We start from the raw sequence: 20,737 nt of genomic DNA on the forward strand, positions 1-20,737 counted from the left end.
TGGCAGCCTGTCTAGCTCACAAGCGAAGATCAGGGACTCACTCCGACAAGGTCAGCTGACCCACTCATTGACGTAATATCATTCACGTAACGTGCAAATGAGTGATAGAAAACCGATCACGCAAATATCACAACCAAGTTGGTTTTTTGTATGTGGGTGCCTCCGTGCCCCCCTGGCAGGATGCCTAAATCCGGCAGTGCTCCCACCTTCACAAGGTCCTCACCTGTTGTAATTTTAATCAGTGGAAAATGTGTTTTCCAGAACAATTTTGTGCGGAACGAATCACATTCTAATTCTGCAATGAAAGTGTGGAATTTGCCGAACTTACTAAAAGTGAATTGTTGCACGATTTTGTACTAATTATACCCTTTTCACCAGAAGATTTATCTTCTGCATTTTTGGGGTGTTCGAGGAGCACCAGGGAAAGTCTGTGGGATGTCATTCTACGAAAACTATAAAGCTGGAAGTCATATTTCTGCAGGCCTAAATTTTAGAGGTCAATATCAAATTTATAAAACTCTTGTGTTTTATTCAGAAATGGAGAGAAACTGAAGTAACTAAAATTCAGTTTAATTGCTATATCGACTAGGGAATCTAAATACTTTCATTTTTAGTATACAAAGTTTATGCAATTACTATTCACATCCCATCTCGTGTTTTCCCTCACAGGACTATTATTAGTTTCTTCCTCCAGTCCAATGAGATGCAGTTTAGACGGAGCAGTGCCCTGACATTTTTGCACCTGGTTCCTCTTTTGTGTTTCACTGGCTTGCTGTTACCTTGTGCTGGATTTGCACATTTCAGAATGACATCTTAAATAAGTTAAATCAGTTCATCGACGAGCCCAGCGCTCCCCTAAACACTGGGCTCGCACAGTATTGATACGGGCATGTCCTTACCGTCCACAGACAAATGGACGCCCTTGATCCCGACCCAAATTCACGATTAGTTGTCGACCAGTGTAAGATCTATTTTTTTTCTAAACCACACTCAATGATAATAGTCTCCCGACCCACTGTTATGTGGGTCCCACTGCTTGAGAAACGATACTTAAATCTTAGATAATTTTCAGAGTAAATGTACGAACCAATCCCCTCTTCGTAAAAATAGGAGATGTGACGTGGTGTCCTGATTGACAGTTCGCTCGACGATTCAAACACAGGTTATGGTCCATTCGCCAATCAACAAAGTTATAATTATTTTATACTGCGAATGTTCGGGTATTCGTGTTGATCAGGTAGTACGAATTGTTTTAAGTAGCTCTCTGTCCCGGGGGCCGGAGGTTATAAACAGAGGTAAGATCACAGCAATACGTTTTGACTTTCTGTGTTTGTGTCGGGATTATTGTAATCGTTATGCATAATGTACAGTTCATTTTATAATTTATAATACTGACATGATCATACTTACACATTTGGACGAGTGCAGTGGCAGAAGTGAAATATAGGCTACTTTCCCCTAAAACCAAATTTTAAATCCACTCCAGTTTTGCCAAAATTTAATTAAGTAAGCAACGATAAAAACGAAGGAGCGGTCGCGGTGTCCTGCTTAGTACGTTAAGGACATTATATTATGGATTTTTTTAAATTAATTGCTTGCATAATCGACTGTTCATAGGCCATATTGTTTTAGACTGAATTAATGCTGATATGTAGAACCGACTTAAAAAAAAAACTAGCTATTAAAAATATTATTACTCTGCTTCCTCTGAAATAGCCTACAATGAAATGTTTCATATAATGTAAAAATGTTACGATTGTGTTGCTAAATATGTGAAGGATTGTAAATTAAACTCATGTGTTTATAGGTGATGCATGTGCGTTTTTGCAACTCTTGACATAATCTACAATGAGGATGTAGCCTAATGTAAATCTTAAAGAAAACGAAACAAAACGACACAAAACGACAGCAACAAACATATTCTACAACAGGATGTCTAGTCAAAAGTGCATCATCGCAATCTAATTCACAAAATAGTATTGTTTTTGTCGCTATTGTGGTTATTTATGCTCTTTCCGTACAAAAGCAGTGTATTTCGTAGTAAAGTATAAATCGAAACCCACAACCCGCTCCGCTTAAAACTTTTTTAATATCGTACAACAATTCATTAGTCTCCAACAAGCGAATACAATTTGGTTCTGTGAATGCATTCTGTGCTACGAAAATCTGTGTACTAGGTTATACCTTTTATACTGATTATTCAGGTATGGTGACAGTCCACTTTACACAGACAGGTTAATGAGGGAGGAGGAAGTCCTGTTTACATGCATATAAACGGGGAATTCCTGAGAACTAAAACAGGCAATATTAAAACAAGGGAAATATTACGTGAATGTGACAGTCATACTCATTCTTACAGTAAGTGTGAAATCGCATTTACACCATATTTATATGTTGAAAAGGTCAATCACTTTTTCATTGTCCATGGGTATATGAGATTTTGTTGTTCTTCTTCTTGTTGTATCGAGTACGCATGTTTCATCTCTATTGTCTTACAGAGAAAATAATCCCGACTGCCTTTTTCTGAGGTATTTGTGAACTCTTATTACTCATAAGAGGAAGTGAAAGTGCAGTCTGCTATTAGCTTGATTTAAATTTTCTGTTACGGTAGCCATGGAAAGGAGAAATACTTGTAAACATAACTGAAGTACATTAATTGTTCATTGCGCGACAAGATCACGTGTTACTTTCCCCGTCCTTCATTTCTTGCTCTTCCTCATCCTGGTTATCGCTTGATATCTCCCTTGATTTCTTCTTAAACACATCTGCCCTGATTTCAGATTATGACCTCACTGCATATTAGCATGTGCAATATTTTCTTAATTGCACCGCTGTAACGTACAATATTTTCATATTCATTGTGAATCTGAATAACATTTATTTTAAACACCTACTTTTTCTCATATTTCTCCAGTTTATTTTTACATTTTTATGCTTTACACTTCTGTTTTGGTCAAGTTTGTTGTCTGTTTACGTAATTATATCGTGATTTGTGTTTATGCTGTTCATCTTCTGTTTATATTATATTCTACTCATTTTATTTGTTCTGTAATTGGTATTTTTTCTGTCCTTTCTCTTTCTGGCGCCGACGAGTCTTCCAATTGTACCTTGTACAATGACAATAAAGGCATTCATTTATTCATTCATTCATTCATTCATTCATTCACCTCTCCTAGATGCTGCCATCAGTGGTGCTCTGCATGGCCCTGCTGGCCTCGGCGGCTGCCATGACGTGTCCCGATGGTAGAGTCACTCAGGATGGTAGCAGTTGCTGCCTCAGCCCCTCGGGTGTCTATACCTCTTGTCCTCTGCCTCACGTAAGTTGAGAGGTCGCTTCGCCAGAGTACCAGGATCACAGGCGCCGTCGCCCCGCACTGATGTCCTCACATCCTCTCTTGCATTTTCCTGGTGATTTACATTCAACGGAGTCAGTACTGCTTTCATCTCCCGGTTCACGCGGCATATCTCCACACCGTCCTTCATTTCACGAATCAGTGACGTCTGTTTAATTTAAGTCATTATTGGGAACTGTTCTTTTCTTAAGGCCGTTTGCTGTGAGGATCACTTGCACTGCTGCTCCGAGAGCAGCACCTGTGACCTGGAACATAACAAGTGTGTCAATGCAACTGAATCACTAGAGATGGTCAAGAGGATTCCTACAAGACTGCTGCCAAAGGTATGCGGCTGTCAGTGGTCCCAGCCTGAACATACGCCTTAGCTTTCAGCGACTTAGGGAGAAACTCTTTAGGGTTTGTCCTTCTGTTCTGCTGTATGTGTGAAAAACTTAAAAATCTATTCAGTGTAATGTTACATCAAGGGCATTTTAGAAACAAGTCTTTTGAAAAATGTACCTTCAATGATGTCAGAAAACCTTGGCATCTTTTTAATGTTACTAAGCAAACTCATTGTCTTTTCTGTTACTAGTCTTCCCAGATGATCCCCACTTTCTCAGAAGATACGAATTATAGGACAATGTGTGCAGACAAGACTCGCTGCCCCACTGCTTACTCTTGTTTGAAGACGGGCGACGCTTTCGGCTGCTGCCGCTTAAAGCAGGTGACCCGAATTTGCAAATCGTATTTATGCATCATTCTTCCCAAAACAGGCATCCAAAAGCGAAAAGCCAAAGCATTTAGCGATCAGACCAGGCTCATAGAGAGACAATGTGACAGTAAGATACAAGTGTTATTGACAATAAGAGCAGGAGGAAAAAATAGAAAAGACAAAACAGGAAGCGGAAGACAGAACCAGGTATCAGTTACATTAGATGCCAGATCATTCCTTAGATTAGAGGCAGGGATTACAGTTTATAGCATTCCTAAAAAGGAGGGGAGGAATTTGTGTGTCTTGAAGGGGATTCCAGTAAGGAACTATGAAAATAAGGGTAGATTCATGCTTCCTTCCTGTATTTAAAGGTCTATTTAAAATTTTCTCATACTGTACCTCCCTATTTGCTCTGTATATGCTTTGTTAGACCTTTAAGCCCCACCCCCAGTATGTTCTAATTGGTCAGCTGACCTTGGTTGGCGTGTACTTTGGCTATTAGGAATTAGCAACTCGTTTATATGCATATAAAGCTATATAGCACACTGGAACAATTGAGAAAAATTGGAAGACCATAATAGAGTCCCTTTAAGACTCTTAAAAAGAGACCACTTACCCACTGTGTGTTCAGAGTGAGCCTGGAGCCTATCCCAACAAACAGAGGCTGACTACCTGGGATGGGATGCTAGCCTATGACATCTCGTCAACTATTCAGATATGTCTTTATTTCATGAACTGTGCATTCAGTTTATTGAGGTAAACTAGGTGTATCATTGTTAATTTTGCTGTATATTAAGATGATTCTTTTCTTGCAGGGTGTCCCTTGTTCAGATGGTAAACACTGCTGTCACAAGGGCCACAAATGTAGTGAGGATGGAAGGTTCTGCATCGAACAAAAAGGTTGAGATTTTTGACTGACTTTGGTTGATGCATGGTACTGGAAAGTAAAGATAATTATTGTTTACACGTATTCTTTTTGAAGCGAAAGACATACATCGTAGGAGAAACAAAATATAAGTAATGAGAACCGCAGAAATAAAAGTACAGAAATGATAAACACTCTTATTTTCCAGATAGCAAGCTGTTTGAAAAGACAAGAGATGTTCCTTGTGATGATACCACTGCCTGTCCTGATAATGCAACCTGCTGCAAGACAACTACAGGTGGCTGGGCTTGTTGCCCCATGCCAGAGGTAATAAACTGAAGTGTGGAAATTTACTGGGGTATAGTGACAGCTCCCCATCTTACTATGTTGACCAAATTACAATTGTGACCCATCACCACGAAATGAGTCTTATGGGTGTATTACTACCAGTGTGACTTAAGACTCATTCCGTGGTGATGGGTCACAATTATCTGGTTGTCAGACTGGAGGAACAAATGGGATGCGGAATTTTATGCAGTGAGCAAGGTCCAGATGATTATCACATTATTTTAACAATGGAGACGGACAGCATGGTTCTACAAAGCACAGAACTTTCTGGAAAGACTGTATAGGTGGTAAAATTACGGTACAGTGTAAATGTTCTCTGCATTTATAGAATAAAACGTGTTTCAAAGTATTGTAGGTATATGGTTAATTTTCATGTATTACGTGGAATTCATTGGGAACCACTGAGGTCACGTTGAGTTTGGGAATCATTTATGGTCTTGACATGGCAATGAAGTATTCCCTTGATCCCTCTCACAGGCCGTGTGCTGTGATGACCACGTCCATTGCTGTCCTCACGGTACCAAGTGCAACCTAGCTAGCAGCACCTGTGATAACGCTACGAGCTCCATACCCTGGTTGGAGAAGTTGCCCACCATAAACAGGCAGTCTGCTAAAGGACAAGATGTTCCTTGTGATGATACCACTGCCTGTCCTGTTAATGCAACCTGCTGCAAGACAACTACAGGTGGCTGGGCTTGTTGCCTCATGCCAGAGGTAATAAACTGAAGTGTGGAAATTTACTGGGGTATTGTGACAGCTCCCCATCTTAGTATGTTGACCAAATTACAGTTATCTGGTTGTCAGACTGGGAGAACAAATGGGATGGGGAATTTTATGCAGTGAGCGATGTCCAGATGATTATCACATTATTTTAACAATGGAGACGGACAGCATGGTTCTACAAAGCACAGAACTTTCTGGAAAGACTGTATAGGTGGTAAAATTACGGTACAGTGTAAATGTTCTCTGCATTTATAGAATAAAACGTGTTTCAAAGTATTGTAGGTATATGGTTAATTTTCATGTATTACGTGGAATTCATTGGGAACCACTGAGGTCACGTTGAGTTTGGGAATCATTTATGGTCTTGACATGGCAATGAAGTATTCCCTTGATCCCTCTCACAGGCCGTGTGCTGTGATGACCACGTCCATTGCTGTCCTCACGGTACCAAGTGCAACCTAGCTAGCAGCACCTGTGATAACGCTACGAGCTCCATACCCTGGTTGGAGAAGTTGCCCACCATAAACAGGCAGTCTGCTAAAGGACAAGATGTTCCTTGTGATGATACCACTGCCTGTCCTGATAATGCAACCTGCTGCAAGACAACTACAGGTGGCTGGGCTTGTTGCCCCATGCCAGAGGTAATAAACTGAAGTGTGGAAATTTACTGGGGTATTGTGACAGCTCCCCATCTTAGTATGTTGACCAAATTACAGTTATCTGGTTGTCAGACTGGGAGAACAAATGGGATGGGGAATTTTATGCAGTGAGCGATGTCCAGATGATTATCACATTATTTTAACAATATAGATGCACAGCATGGTTCCACAAAGCGCAGAACTTTCTGGAAAGACTGTATAGGTGGTAAAATTACGGTACAGTGTAAATGTTCTCTGGATTTATATAATAAAACGTGTTTCAAAGTATTGTAGGTATATGGTTAATTTTCATGTATTGCGTGGAATTTATTGGGAATCACTGAGGTCACGTCGAGTTTGGAAATCATTTATGGTCTTGACATGGCAATGAAGTATTCCCTTGATCCCTCTCACAGGCCGTGTGCTGTGATGACCACGTCCATTGCTGTCCTCATGGTACCAAGTGCAACCTAGCTAGCAGCACCTGTGATAACGCTACGAGCTCCATACCCTGGTTGGAGAAGTTGCCCACCATAAACAGGCAGTCTGCTAAAGGACAAGATGTTCCTTGTGATGATACCACTGCCTGTCCTGATAATGCAACCTGCTGCAAGACAACTACAGGTGGCTGGGCTTGTTGCCCCATGCCAGAGGTAATAAACTGAAGTGTGGAAATTTACTGGGGTATTGTGACAGCTCCCCATCTTACTATGTTGACCAAATTACAGTTATCTGGTTGTCAGACTGGGAGAACAAATGGGATGGGGAATTTTATGCAGTGAGCGATGTCCAGATGATTATCACATTATTTTAACAATGTAGATGCACAGCATGGTTCCACAAAGCACAGAACTTTCTGGAAAGACTGTATAGGTGGTAAAATTACGGTACAGTGTAAAATCTTCTCTGGATTTATATAATAAAACGTGTTTCAAAGTATTGTAGGTATATGGTTAATTTTCATGTATTGCGTGGAATTTATTGGGAATCACTGAGGTCACGTCGAGTTTGGAAATCATTTATGGTCTTGACATGGCAATGAAGTATTCCCTTGATCCCTCTCACAGGCCGTGTGCTGTGATGACCACGTCCATTGCTGTCCTCACGGTACCAAGTGCAACCTAGCTAGCAGCACCTGTGATAACGCTACGAGCTCCATACCCTGGTTGGAGAAGTTGCCCACCATAAACAGGCAGTCTGCTAAAGGACAAGATGTTCCTTGTGATGATACCACTGCCTGTCCTGTTAATGCAACCTGCTGCAAGACAACTACAGGTGGCTGGGCTTGTTGCCTCATGCCAGAGGTAATAAACTGAAGTGTGGAAATTTACTGGGGTATTGTGACAGCTCCCCATCTTACTATGTTGACCAAATTACAGTTATCTGGTTGTCAGACTGGGAGAACAAATGGGATGGGGAATTTTATGCAGTGAGCGATGTCCAGATGATTATCACATTATTTTAACAATGTAGATGCACAGCATGGTTCCACAAAGCACAGAACTTTCTGGAAAGACTGTATAGGTGGTAAAATTACGGTACAGTGTAAAATCTTCTCTGGATTTATATAATAAAACGTGTTTCAAAGTATTGTAGGTATATGGTTAATTTTCATGTATTGCGTGGAATTTATTGGGAATCACTGAGGTCACGTCGAGTTTGGAAATCATTTATGGTCTTGACATGGCAATGAAGTATTCCCTTGATCCCTCTCACAGGCCGTGTGCTGTGATGACCACGTCCATTGCTGTCCTCACGGTACCAAGTGCAACCTAGCTAGCAGCACCTGTGATAACGCTACGAGCTCCATACCCTGGTTGGAGAAGTTGCCCACCATAAACAGGCAGTCTGCTAAAGGACAAGATGTTCCTTGTGATGATACCACTGCCTGTCCTGTTAATGCAACCTGCTGCAAGACAACTACAGGTGGCTGGGCTTGTTGCCTCATGCCAGAGGTAATAAACTGAAGTGTGGAAATTTACTGGGGTATTGTGACAGCTCCCCATCTTACTATGTTGACCAAATTACAGTTATCTGGTTGTCAGACTGGGAGAACAAATGGGATGGGGAATTTTATGCAGTGAGCGATGTCCAGATGATTATCACATTATTTTAACAATGGAGACGCACAGTATGGTTCTATAAAGCACAGAACTTTCTGGAAAGACTGTATAGGTGGTAAAATTAGGGTACACTGTAAAATCTTCTCTGGATTTATATAATAAAACGTGTTTCAAAGTATTGTAGGTATATGGTTAATTTTCATGTATTGCGTGGAATTTATTGGGAATCACTGAGGTCACGTCGAGTTTGGAAATCATTTATGGTCTTGACATGGCAATGAAGTATTCCCTTGATCCCTCTCACAGGCCGTGTGCTGTGATGACCACGTCCATTGCTGTCCTCACGGTACCAAGTGCAACCTAGCTAGCAGCACCTGTGATAACGCTACGAGCTCCATACCCTGGTTGGAGAAGTTGCCCACCATAAACAGGCAATCTGCTAAAGGACAAGATGTTCCTTGTGATGATACCACTGCCTGTCCTGATAATGCAACCTGCTGCAAGACAACTACAGGTGGCTGGGCTTGTTGCCCCATGCCAGAGGTAATAAACTGAAGTGTGGAAATTTACTGGGGTATTGTGACAGCTCCCCATCTTACTATGTTGACCAAATTACAGTTATCTGGTTGTCAGACTGGGAGAACAAATGGGATGGGGAATTTTATGCAGTGAGCGATGTCCAGATGATTATCACATTATTTTAACAATGTAGATGCACAGCATGGTTCCACAAAGCACAGAACTTTCTGGAAAGACTGTATAGGTGATAAAATTACGGTACAGTGTAAAATCTTCTCTGGATTTATATAATAAAACGTGTTTCAAAGTATTGTAGGTATATGGTTAATTTTCATGTATTGCGTGGAATTTATTGGGAATCACTGAGGTCACGTCGAGTTTGGAAATCATTTATGGTCTTGACATGGCAATGAAGTATTCCCTTGATCCCTCTCACAGGCCGTGTGCTGTGATGACCACGTCCATTGCTGTCCTCACGGTACCAAGTGCAACCTAGCTAGCAGCACCTGTGATAACGCTACGAGCTCCATACCCTGGTTGGAGAAGTTGCCCACCATAAACAGGCAGTCTGCTAAAGGACAAGATGTTCCTTGTGATGATACCACTGCCTGTCCTGATAATGCAACCTGCTGCAAGACAACTACAGGTGGCTGGGCTTGTTGCCCCATGCCAGAGGTAATAAACTGAAGTGTGGAAATTTACTGGGGTATTGTGACAGCTCCCCATCTTACTATGTTGACCAAATTACAGTTATCTGGTTGTCAGACTGGGAGAACAAATGGGATGGGGAATTTTATGCAGTGAGCGATGTCCAGATGATTATCACATTATTTTAACAATGTAGATGCACAGCATGGTTCCACAAAGCACAGAACTTTCTGGAAAGACTGTATAGGTGGTAAAATTATGGTACAGTGTAAAATCTTCTCTGGATTTATATAATAAAACGTGTTTCAAAGTATTGTAGGTATATGGTTAATTTTCATGTATTGCGTGGAATTTATTGGGAATCACTGAGGTCACGTCGAGTTTGGAAATCATTTATGGTCTTGACATGGCAATGAAGTATTCCCTTGATCCCTCTCACAGGCCGTGTGCTGTGATGACCACGTCCATTGCTGTCCTCACGGTACCAAGTGCAACCTAGCTAGCAGCACCTGTGATAACGCTACGAGCTCCATACCCTGGTTGGAGAAGTTGCCCACCATAAACAGGCAGTCTGCTAAAGGACAAGATGTTCCTTGTGATGATACCACTGCCTGTCCTGTTAATGCAACCTGCTGCAAGACAACTACAGGTGGCTGGGCTTGTTGCCTCATGCCAGAGGTAATAAACTGAAGTGTGGAAATTTACTGGGGTATTGTGACAGCTCCCCATCTTACTATGTTGACCAAATTACAGTTATCTGGTTGTCAGACTGGGAGAACAAATGGGATTGGGAATATTATGCAGTGAGCGATGTCCAGATGATTATCACATTATTTTAACAATGGAGACGCACAGTATGGTTCTATAAAGCACAGAACTTTCTGGAAAGACTGTATAGGTGGTAAAATTACGGTACAGTGTAAAATCTTCTCTGGATTTATATAATAAACGTGTTTCAAAGTATTGTAGGTATATGGTTAATTTTCATGTATTGCGTGGAATTTATTGGGAATCACTGAGGTCACGTCGAGTTTGGAAATCATTTATGGTCTTGACATGGCAATGAAGTATTCCCTTGATCCCTCTCACAGGCCGTGTGCTGTGATGACCACGTCCATTGCTGTCCTCACGGTACCAAGTGCAACCTAGCTAGCAGCACCTGTGATAACGCTACGAGCTCCATACCCTGGTTGGAGAAGTTGCCCACCATAAACAGGCAATCTGCTAAAGGACAAGATGTTCCTTGTGATGATACCACTGCCTGTCCTGATAATGCAACCTGCTGCAAGACAACTACAGGTGGCTGGGCTTGTTGCCCCATGCCAGAGGTAATAAACTGAAGTGTGGAAATTTACTGGGGTATTGTGACAGCTCCCCATCTTACTATGTTGACCAAATTACAGTTATCTGGTTGTCAGACTGGGAGAACAAATGGGATGGGGAATTTTATGCAGTGAGCGATGTCCAGATGATTATCACATTATTTTAACAATGTAGATGCACAGCATGGTTCCACAAAGCACAGAACTTTCTGGAAAGACTGTATAGGTGATAAAATTACGGTACAGTGTAAAATCTTCTCTGGATTTATATAATAAAACGTGTTTCAAAGTATTGTAGGTATATGGTTAATTTTCATGTATTGCGTGGAATTTATTGGGAATCACTGAGGTCACGTCGAGTTTGGAAATCATTTATGGTCTTGACATGGCAATGAAGTATTCCCTTGATCCCTCTCACAGGCCGTGTGCTGTGATGACCACGTCCATTGCTGTCCTCACGGTACCAAGTGCAACCTAGCTAGCAGCACCTGTGATAACGCTACGAGCTCCATACCCTGGTTGGAGAAGTTGCCCACCATAAACAGGCAGTCTGCTAAAGGACAAGATGTTCCTTGTGATGATACCACTGCCTGTCCTGTTAATGCAACCTGCTGCAAGACAACTACAGGTGGCTGGGCTTGTTGCCTCATGCCAGAGGTAATAAACTGAAGTGTGGAAATTTACTGGGGTATTGTGACAGCTCCCCATCTTACTATGTTGACCAAATTACAGTTATCTGGTTGTCAGACTGGGAGAACAAATGGGATGGGGAATTTTATGCAGTGAGCGATGTCCAGATGATTATCACATTATTTTAACAATGTAGATGCACAGCATGGTTCCACAAAGCGCAGAACTTTCTGGAAAGACTGTATAGGTGGTAAAATTATGGTACAGTGTAAAATCTTCTCTGGATTTATATAATAAAACGTGTTTCAAAGTATTGTAGGTATATGGTTAATTTTCATGTATTGCGTGGAATTTATTGGGAATCACTGAGGTCACGTCGAGTTTGGAAATCATTTATGGTCTTGACATGGCAATGAAGTATTCCCTTGATCCCTCTCACAGGCCGTGTGCTGTGATGACCACGTCCATTGCTGTCCTCACGGTACCAAGTGCAACCTAGCTAGCAGCACCTGTGATAACGCTACGAGCTCCATACCCTGGTTGGAGAAGTTGCCCACCATAAACAGGCAATCTGCTAAAGGACAAGATGTTCCTTGTGATGATACCACTGCCTGTCCTGATAATGCAACCTGCTGCAAGACAACTACAGGTGGCTGGGCTTGTTGCCCCATGCCAGAGGTAATAAACTGAAGTGTGGAAATTTACTGGGGTATTGTGACAGCTCCCCATCTTACTATGTTGACCAAATTACAGTTATCTGGTTGTCAGACTGGGAGAACAAATGGGATGGGGAATTTTATGCAGTGAGCGATGTCCAGATGATTATCACATTATTTTAACAATGTAGATGCACAGCATGGTTCCACAAAGCACAGAACTTTCTGGAAAGACTGTATAGGTGGTAAAATTACGGTACAGTGTAAAATCTTCTCTGGATTTATATAATAAAACGTGTTTCAAAGTATTGTAGGTATATGGTTAATTTTCATGTATTGCGTGGAATTTATTGGGAATCACTGAGGTCACGTCGAGTTTGGAAATCATTTATGGTCTTGACATGGCAATGAAGTATTCCCTTGATCCCTCTCACAGGCCGTGTGCTGTGATGACCACGTCCATTGTTGTCCTCACGGTACCAAGTGCAACCTAGCTAGCAGCACCTGTGATAACGCTACGAGCTCCATACCCTGGTTGGAGAAGTTGCCCACCATAAACAGGCAATCTGCTAAAGGACAAGATGTTCCTTGTGATGATACCACTGCCTGTCCTGATAATGCAACCTGCTGCAAGACAACTACAGGTGGCTGGGCTTGTTGCCTCATGCCAGAGGTAATAAACTGAAGTGTGGAAATTTACTGGGGTATTGTGACAGCTCCCCATCTTACTATGTTGACCAAATTACAGTTATCTGGTTGTCAGACTGGGAGAACAAATGGGATGGGGAATTTTATGCAGTGAGCGATGTCCAGATGATTATCACATTATTTTAACAATGTAGATGCACAGCATGGTTCCACAAAGCGCAGAACTTTCTGGAAAGACTGTATAGGTGGTAAAATTATGGTACAGTGTAAAATCTTCTCTGGATTTATATAATAAAACGTGTTTCAAAGTATTGTAGGTATATGGTTAATTTTCATGTATTGCGTGGAATTTATTGGGAATCACTGAGGTCACGTCGAGTTTGGAAATCATTTATGGTCTTGACATGGCAATGAAGTATTCCCTTGATCCCTCTCACAGGCCGTGTGCTGTGATGACCACGTCCATTGCTGTCCTCACGGTACCAAGTGCAACCTAGCTAGCAGCACCTGTGATAACGCTACGAGCTCCATACCCTGGTTGGAGAAGTTGCCCACCATAAACAGGCAATCTGCTAAAGGACAAGATGTTCCTTGTGATGATACCACTGCCTGTCCTGATAATGCAACCTGCTGCAAGACAACTACAGGTGGCTGGGCTTGTTGCCCCATGCCAGAGGTAATAAACTGAAGTGTGGAAATTTACTGGGGTATTGTGACAGCTCCCCATCTTACTATGTTGACCAAATTACAGTTATCTGGTTGTCAGACTGGGAGAACAAATGGGATGGGGAATTTTATGCAGTGAGCGATGTCCAGATGATTATCACATTATTTTAACAATGTAGATGCACAGCATGGTTCCACAAAGCACAGAACTTTCTGGAAAGACTGTATAGGTGGTAAAATTACGGTACAGTGTAAAATCTTCTCTGGATTTATATAATAAAACGTGTTTCAAAGTATTGTAGGTATATGGTTAATTTTCATGTATTGCGTGGAATTTATTGGGAATCACTGAGGTCACGTCGAGTTTGGAAATCATTTATGGTCTTGACATGGCAATGAAGTATTCCCTTGATCCCTCTCACAGGCCGTGTGCTGTGATGACCACGTCCATTGTTGTCCTCACGGTACCAAGTGCAACCTAGCTAGCAGCACCTGTGATAACGCTACGAGCTCCATACCCTGGTTGGAGAAGTTGCCCACCATAAACAGGCAATCTGCTAAAGGACAAGATGTTCCTTGTGATGATACCACTGCCTGTCCTGATAATGCAACCTGCTGCAAGACAACTACAGGTGGCTGGGCTTGTTGCCTCATGCCAGAGGTAATAAACTGAAGTGTGGAAATTTACTGGGGTATTGTGACAGCTCCCCATCTTACTATGTTGACCAAATTACAGTTATCTGGTTGTCAGACTGGGAGAACAAATGGGATGGGGAATATTATGCAGTGAGCGATGTCCAGATGATTATCACATTATTTTAACAATGGAGACGCACAGTATGGTTCTATAAAGCACAGAACTTTCTGGAAAGACTGTATAGGTGGTAAAATTACGGTACAGTGTAAAATCTTCTCTGGATTTATATAATAAACGTGTTTCAAAGTATTGTAGGTATATGGTTAATTTTCATGTATTGCGTGGAATTTATTGGGAATCACTGAGGTCACGTCGAGTTTGGAAATCATTTATGGTCTTGACATGGCAATGAAGTATTCCCTTGATCCCTCTCACAGGCCGTGTGCTGTGATGACCACGTCCATTGCTGTCCTCACGGTACCAAGTGCAACCTAGCTAGCAGCACCTGTGATAACGCTACGAGCTCCATACCCTGGTTGGAGAAGTTGCCCACCATAAACAGGCAATCTGCTAAAGGACAAGATGTTCCTTGTGATGATACCACTGCCTGTCCTGATAATGCAACCTGCTGCAAGACAACTACAGGTGGCTGGGCTTGTTGCCCCATGCCAGAGGTAATAAACTGAAGTGTGGAAATTTACTGGGGTATTGTGACAGCTCCCCATCTTACTATGTTGACCAAATTACAGTTATCTGGTTGTCAGACTGGGAGAACAAATGGGATGGGGAATTTTATGCAGTGAGCGATGTCCAGATGATTATCACATTATTTTAACAATGTAGATGCACAGCATGGTTCCACAAAGCACAGAACTTTCTGGAAAGACTGTATAGGTGGTAAAATTACGGTACAGTGTAAAATCTTCTCTGGATTTATATAATAAAACGTGTTTCAAAGTATTGTAGGTATATGGTTAATTTTCATGTATTGCGTGGAATTTATTGGGAATCACTGAGGTCACGTCGAGTTTGGAAATCATTTATGGTCTTGACATGGCAATGAAGTATTCCCTTGATCCCTCTCACAGGCCGTGTGCTGTGATGACCACGTCCATTGTTGTCCTCACGGTACCAAGTGCAACCTAGCTAGCAGCACCTGTGATAACGCTACGAGCTCCATACCCTGGTTGGAGAAGTTGCCCACTATGAACAGGCAGTCTGCTAAAGGACAAGATGTTCCTTGTGATGATACCACTGCCTGTCCTGTTAATGCAACCTGCTGCAAGACAACTACAGGTGGCTGGGCTTGTTGCCTCATGCCAGAGGTAATAAACTGAAGTGTGGAAATTTACTGGGGTATTGTGACAGCTCCCCATCTTACTATGTTGACCAAATTACAGTTATCTGGTTGTCAGACTGGGAGAACAAATGGGATGGGGAATATTATGCAGTGAGCGATGTCCAGATGATTATCACATTATTTTAACAATGGAGACGCACAGTATGGTTCTATAAAGCACAGAACTTTCTGGAAAGACTGTATAGGTGGTAAAATTACGGTACAGTGTAAAATCTTCTCTGGATTTATATAATAAACGTGTTTCAAAGTATTGTAGGTATATGGTTAATTTTCATGTATTTCGTGGAATTTATTGGGAATCACTGAGGTCACGTCGAGTTTGGAAATCATTTATGGTCTTGACATGGCAATGAAGTATTCCCTTGATCCCTCTCACAGGCCGTGTGCTGTGATGACCACGTCCATTGCTGTCCTCACGGTACCAAGTGCAACCTAGCTAGCAGCACCTGTGATAACGCTACGAGCTCCATACCCTGGTTGGAGAAGTTGCCCACCATAAACAGGCAATCTGCTAAAGGACAAGATGTTCCTTGTGATGATACCACTGCCTGTCCTGATAATGCAACCTGCTGCAAGACAACTACAGGTGGCTGGGCTTGTTGCCCCATGCCAGAGGTAATAAACTGAAGTGTGGAAATTTACTGGGGTATTGTGACAGCTCCCCATCTTACTATGTTGACCAAATTACAGTTATCTGGTTGTCAGACTGGGAGAACAAATGGGATGGGGAATTTTATGCAGTGAGCGATGTCCAGATGATTATCACATTATTTTAACAATGTAGATGCACAGCATGGTTCCACAAAGCACAGAACTTTCTGGAAAGACTGTATAGGTGGTAAAATTACGGTACAGTGTAAAATCTTCTCTGGATTTATATAATAAAACGTGTTTCAAAGTATTGTAGGTATATGGTTAATTTTCATGTATTGCGTGGAATTTATTGGGAATCACTGAGGTCACGTCGAGTTTGGAAATCATTTATGGTCTTGACATGGCAATGAAGTATTCCCTTGATCCCTCTCACAGGCCGTGTGCTGTGATGACCACGTCCATTGTTGTCCTCACGGTACCAAGTGCAACCTAGCTAGCAGCACCTGTGATAACGCTACGAGGTCCATACCCTGGTTGGAGAAGTTGCCCACCATAAACAGGCAGTCTGCTAAAGGACAAGATGTTCCTTGTGATGATACCACTGCCTGTCCTGTTAATGCAACCTGCTGCAAGACAACTACAGGTGGCTGGGCTTGTTGCCTCATGCCAGAGGTAATAAACTGAAGTGTGGAAATTTACTGGGGTATTGTGACAGCTCCCCATCTTACTATGTTGACCAAATTACAGTTATCTGGTTGTCAGACTGGGAGAACAAATGGGATGGGGAATATTATGCAGTGAGCGATGTCCAGATGATTATCACATTATTTTAACAATGGAGACGCACAGTATGGTTCTATAAAGCACAGAACTTTCTGGAAAGACTGTATAGGTGGTAAAATTACGGTACAGTATAAAATCTTCTCTGGATTTATAGAATAAAACGTGTTTCAAAGTAGAAGTAGAAGTATTCCCTTGATCCCTCTCACAGGCCGTGTGCTGTGATGACCACGTCCATTGCTGTCCTCACGGTACCAAGTGCAACCTAGCTAGCAGCACCTGTGATAACGCTACGAGCTCCATACCCTGGTTGGAGAAGTTGCCCACCATAAACAGGCAGTCTGCTAAAGGACAAGATGTTCCTTGTGATGATACCACTGCCTGTCCTGATAATGCAACCTGCTGCAAGACAACTACAGGTGGCTGGGCTTGTTGCCTCATGCCAGAGGTAATAAACTGAAGTGTGGAAATTTACTGGGGTATTGTGACAGCTCCCCATCTTACTATGTTGACCAAATTACAGTTATCTGGTTGTCAGACTGGGAGAACAAATGGGATGGGGAATATTATGCAGTGAGCGATGTCCAGATGATTATCACATTATTTTAACAATGGAGACGCACAGTATGGTTCTATAAAGCACAGAACTTTCTGGAAAGACTGTATAGGTGGTAAAATTACGGTACAGTATAAAATCTTCTCTGGATTTATAGAATAAAACGTGTTTCAAAGTAGAAGTAGAAGTATTCCCTTGATCCCTCTCACAGGCCGTGTGCTGTGATGACCACGTCCATTGCTGTCCTCACGGTACCAAGTGCAACCTAGCTAGCAGCACCTGTGATAACGCTACGAGCTCCATACCCTGGTTGGAGAAGTTGCCCACCATAAACAGGCAGTCTGCTAAAGGACAAGATGTTCCTTGTGATGATACCACTGCCTGTCCTGATAATGCAACCTGCTGCAAGACAACTACAGGTGGCTGGGCTTGTTGCCCCATGCCAGAGGTAATAAACTGAAGTGTGGAATTTTGCTGGGGTATTGTGACAGCTCCCCATCTTACTATGTTGACCTGCTGCATTCTCCCGTCTCCTTTTAGGCAATATGCTGTGACGATCAAAAGCACTGCTGTCCCAAGGGCTACGTTTGCGACATGCTTGTGCAGACTTGCAGATCATCAGGCAGCCCCAGCTCCCCTTGGGTGCAGAGAAAACCTGCCATGAAGGAGATGCCCACAGATGTCGTCTCCAGCTCTTCTGAGTCTTCCCGCCAAAAATGTGACCCTTTCAGCAGCTGCTCCAAGGATACAACTTGCTGTTATATGAATAAAATCAGCAAGTGGGGCTGCTGCCCTTTGCCAGAGGTACATTGCCTTAGTAAATCCATTTAGGTTCTTTTTACGTTATGTTACTGCTCTTCTAGGTGTAGTTGCATACTGGTAATGGACCGTCTTTCTCTTAGGCTGTGTGCTGCGGGGATGGGGAGCATTGCTGTCCTTCGGGATACAAGTGCAACGTGAAACGGACCACCTGCTCCCGCGATACCCTGGTCATTCCCTGGTACAGCAAAATGGAAGCCGAGGCCAATCAAGTGCCTCGCACATCTGTCAAGTGCAGCATGAAGGACGGCTGTGGCTCGGGCACCCCCTGCTATCAGCTTCCGTCGGGGCAGCTTCGCTACTGCCCACTGGCCAAGGTGTGTGCAGCTTTATCACAGCTTGTAGCAGAAGTATCTTCATTTATTTGTGTCCCCGGGCTCCTGAAAGGCAGCATTTATCCTTTCACATTGCCACCAGTTCGAGTCTCCGCCTGGGTCACACGTGTGTGGAGTTTGCATGTTCTCCCCATGTCGCCGTGGGGTTTCCTCCGGGTACTCCGGTTTCCCCCCACACTCCAAAAACATGCTGAGGCTGATTGGAGTTGCTAAATTGCCCGTAGGTGTGCATGTGTGCGTGAATGGTGTGTGAGTGTGCCCTGCGATGGGCTGGCCCCCCATCCTGGGTTGTTCCCTGCCTCATGCCCATTGCTTCCGGGATAGGCTCCGGACCCCCCGCCACCCAGTAGGATAAGCGGTTTGGAAAATGGATGGATGGATGGACATTGCCACCATGACATTAGAAGTTAAACGACAAATTACAGATAAAACAATGGATTCACATGATACAGGCCTTCGGGAAGATTTCAAAGTAGAAACCTTGCATATAATTGCACTAATAAATTTGTTTTTCATTTTGCTGCTGATATAATAAAGAGCTGCATTATAAAGCTTTTAATAAACAGTAGAAACATGGCATGGTAAGCTGGCACAGTGGTGCAGTGGTTCGCACTGCTGCCTTACCTCTCTGGGCCCAGTGTTTGAGCTCCTCCACTACAGGTCTATATGTGGAGTCTATATGTGGAATTAGGGTTGCCAAATTGCTAATAGCTGTCAGTGTGCCCAGTGTTAGTTTGGTGCCCTATCCAGGGTTGGTCCCTGCCTTGTACTCATAGGTTTCAGACCCCCTGCAACACTGAATATAACAAGTGGGTACAGAAAATGGATGGATAACAATGTAATTGTAGACATACTTCGATATATTAACATCAATGTTCAGCCCAAATGTCAGCCTTAGTTAAAAGGTAGCCTTATACCAAGAGATATCTTTCCAGTTAAGGATATCTTTTACAATTGATTGACAACTGACAATATCTCCATTCCTTACCTGTACTTTCATTGTTTCTCAGGCTGTATGCTGTAGTGATATGCAGCACTGCTGTCCAAGCGGCTACACCTGTGATCTTGTCGGTAGATCCTGCACCAGGGCAGACCACAGATGGGACGGCTGGGATGAATTCATCACAAAGCGAAAACCTCTCATCCATTTGTGATGCTGTGTTGAGATTTTCTGCTCGCACTGATCAGTCTGTCACACACTGATTAATCTGCTACACATGACTTAATTACTTGAAACAGAATTCTTATTGTTTGATTGGGGCATGTAAATTTTCAAAGGGTTTGATTTTTGTTTTTTTATATGATTTCATAGTGTATTATTAACAGCTACTTATTCAGCAACTGATTGGATGATCACAAAAACCTGCTTTGTTTCTACAGTTGGCGAATATGAATATATAAAGATATAGTTGATTTTAAGGGTATTCTTACTTTCCTCCAGGTTCATTCCATGTGGCAGACAATCAAAATTTACAGCACAGTAATAACCTCATGAGTAAATGATCTGAATCCATTATCTTTTGCTGATGCCAGATGAATGTGGTAACAGTGCTCACATGCAACTCAAGCTGCATGCAAGTTTTTAAAAACTTGTGTAAAGAGTTTTCACTTTGCAATAAAAAAACAGAATGTGCCTTTATATTTAACAGAAAAGTAAAACAAGAATCAAATATAAAATAACAGACGTAAAACTACTGACAAAACTCCGTGATTTGGGGCTGTGTCATGTTTGGTGATATCACTTTGTTAATTCTGGCCATGTACATTTTTAAGGTAAAATGATTGTAATTACTGCCTTTATTACCACTGTTGTTTCATATCAAAATAAAATTCAGGGACAGTGTACACAGTTACTGTACTAATCAAATTTTTATGAAAAGGCTGAA

General features: G+C 42.3%; 1 protein-coding gene across 2 annotated transcripts; it reads left to right on the plus strand.

The window, feature by feature from the left end:
• The first annotated feature begins 1,148 nt into the window (after nucleotides 1-1,148).
• Nucleotides 1,149-20,700, plus strand: grna (granulin a). Of its 2 annotated transcripts, XM_048990917.1 has the most exons (18): nucleotides 1,149-1,295; nucleotides 3,177-3,317; nucleotides 3,545-3,676; nucleotides 3,925-4,056; nucleotides 4,860-4,944; nucleotides 5,118-5,236; nucleotides 5,735-5,971; nucleotides 6,385-6,621; nucleotides 7,035-7,271; nucleotides 7,686-7,922; nucleotides 8,337-8,573; nucleotides 8,988-9,041; nucleotides 16,851-17,033; nucleotides 17,353-17,589; nucleotides 17,909-18,145; nucleotides 18,238-18,501; nucleotides 18,600-18,833; nucleotides 19,862-20,700. In XM_048990917.1, the coding sequence occupies exons 2-18, from the start codon at nucleotides 3,177-3,179 to the stop codon at nucleotides 20,003-20,005; spliced, it is 3,147 nt and encodes a 1,048-aa protein (XP_048846874.1). In that variant the 5' UTR covers nucleotides 1,149-1,295; the 3' UTR covers nucleotides 20,006-20,700. The 2 variants fall into 2 exon arrangements, with proteins under 2 accessions (XP_048846874.1, XP_048846873.1); XM_048990916.1 differs by lacking the exons at nucleotides 7,686-7,922; nucleotides 8,337-8,573; nucleotides 8,988-9,041 and having other exon boundaries at nucleotides 16,797-17,033.
• The last annotated feature ends 37 nt before the right edge of the window (nucleotides 20,701-20,737 follow it).

The sequence above is a fragment of the Brienomyrus brachyistius genome, chromosome 22 (assembly GCF_023856365.1).
Source record: "Brienomyrus brachyistius isolate T26 chromosome 22, BBRACH_0.4, whole genome shotgun sequence".
NCBI classification, from domain to species: Eukaryota; Metazoa; Chordata; class Actinopteri; order Osteoglossiformes; family Mormyridae; genus Brienomyrus; species Brienomyrus brachyistius.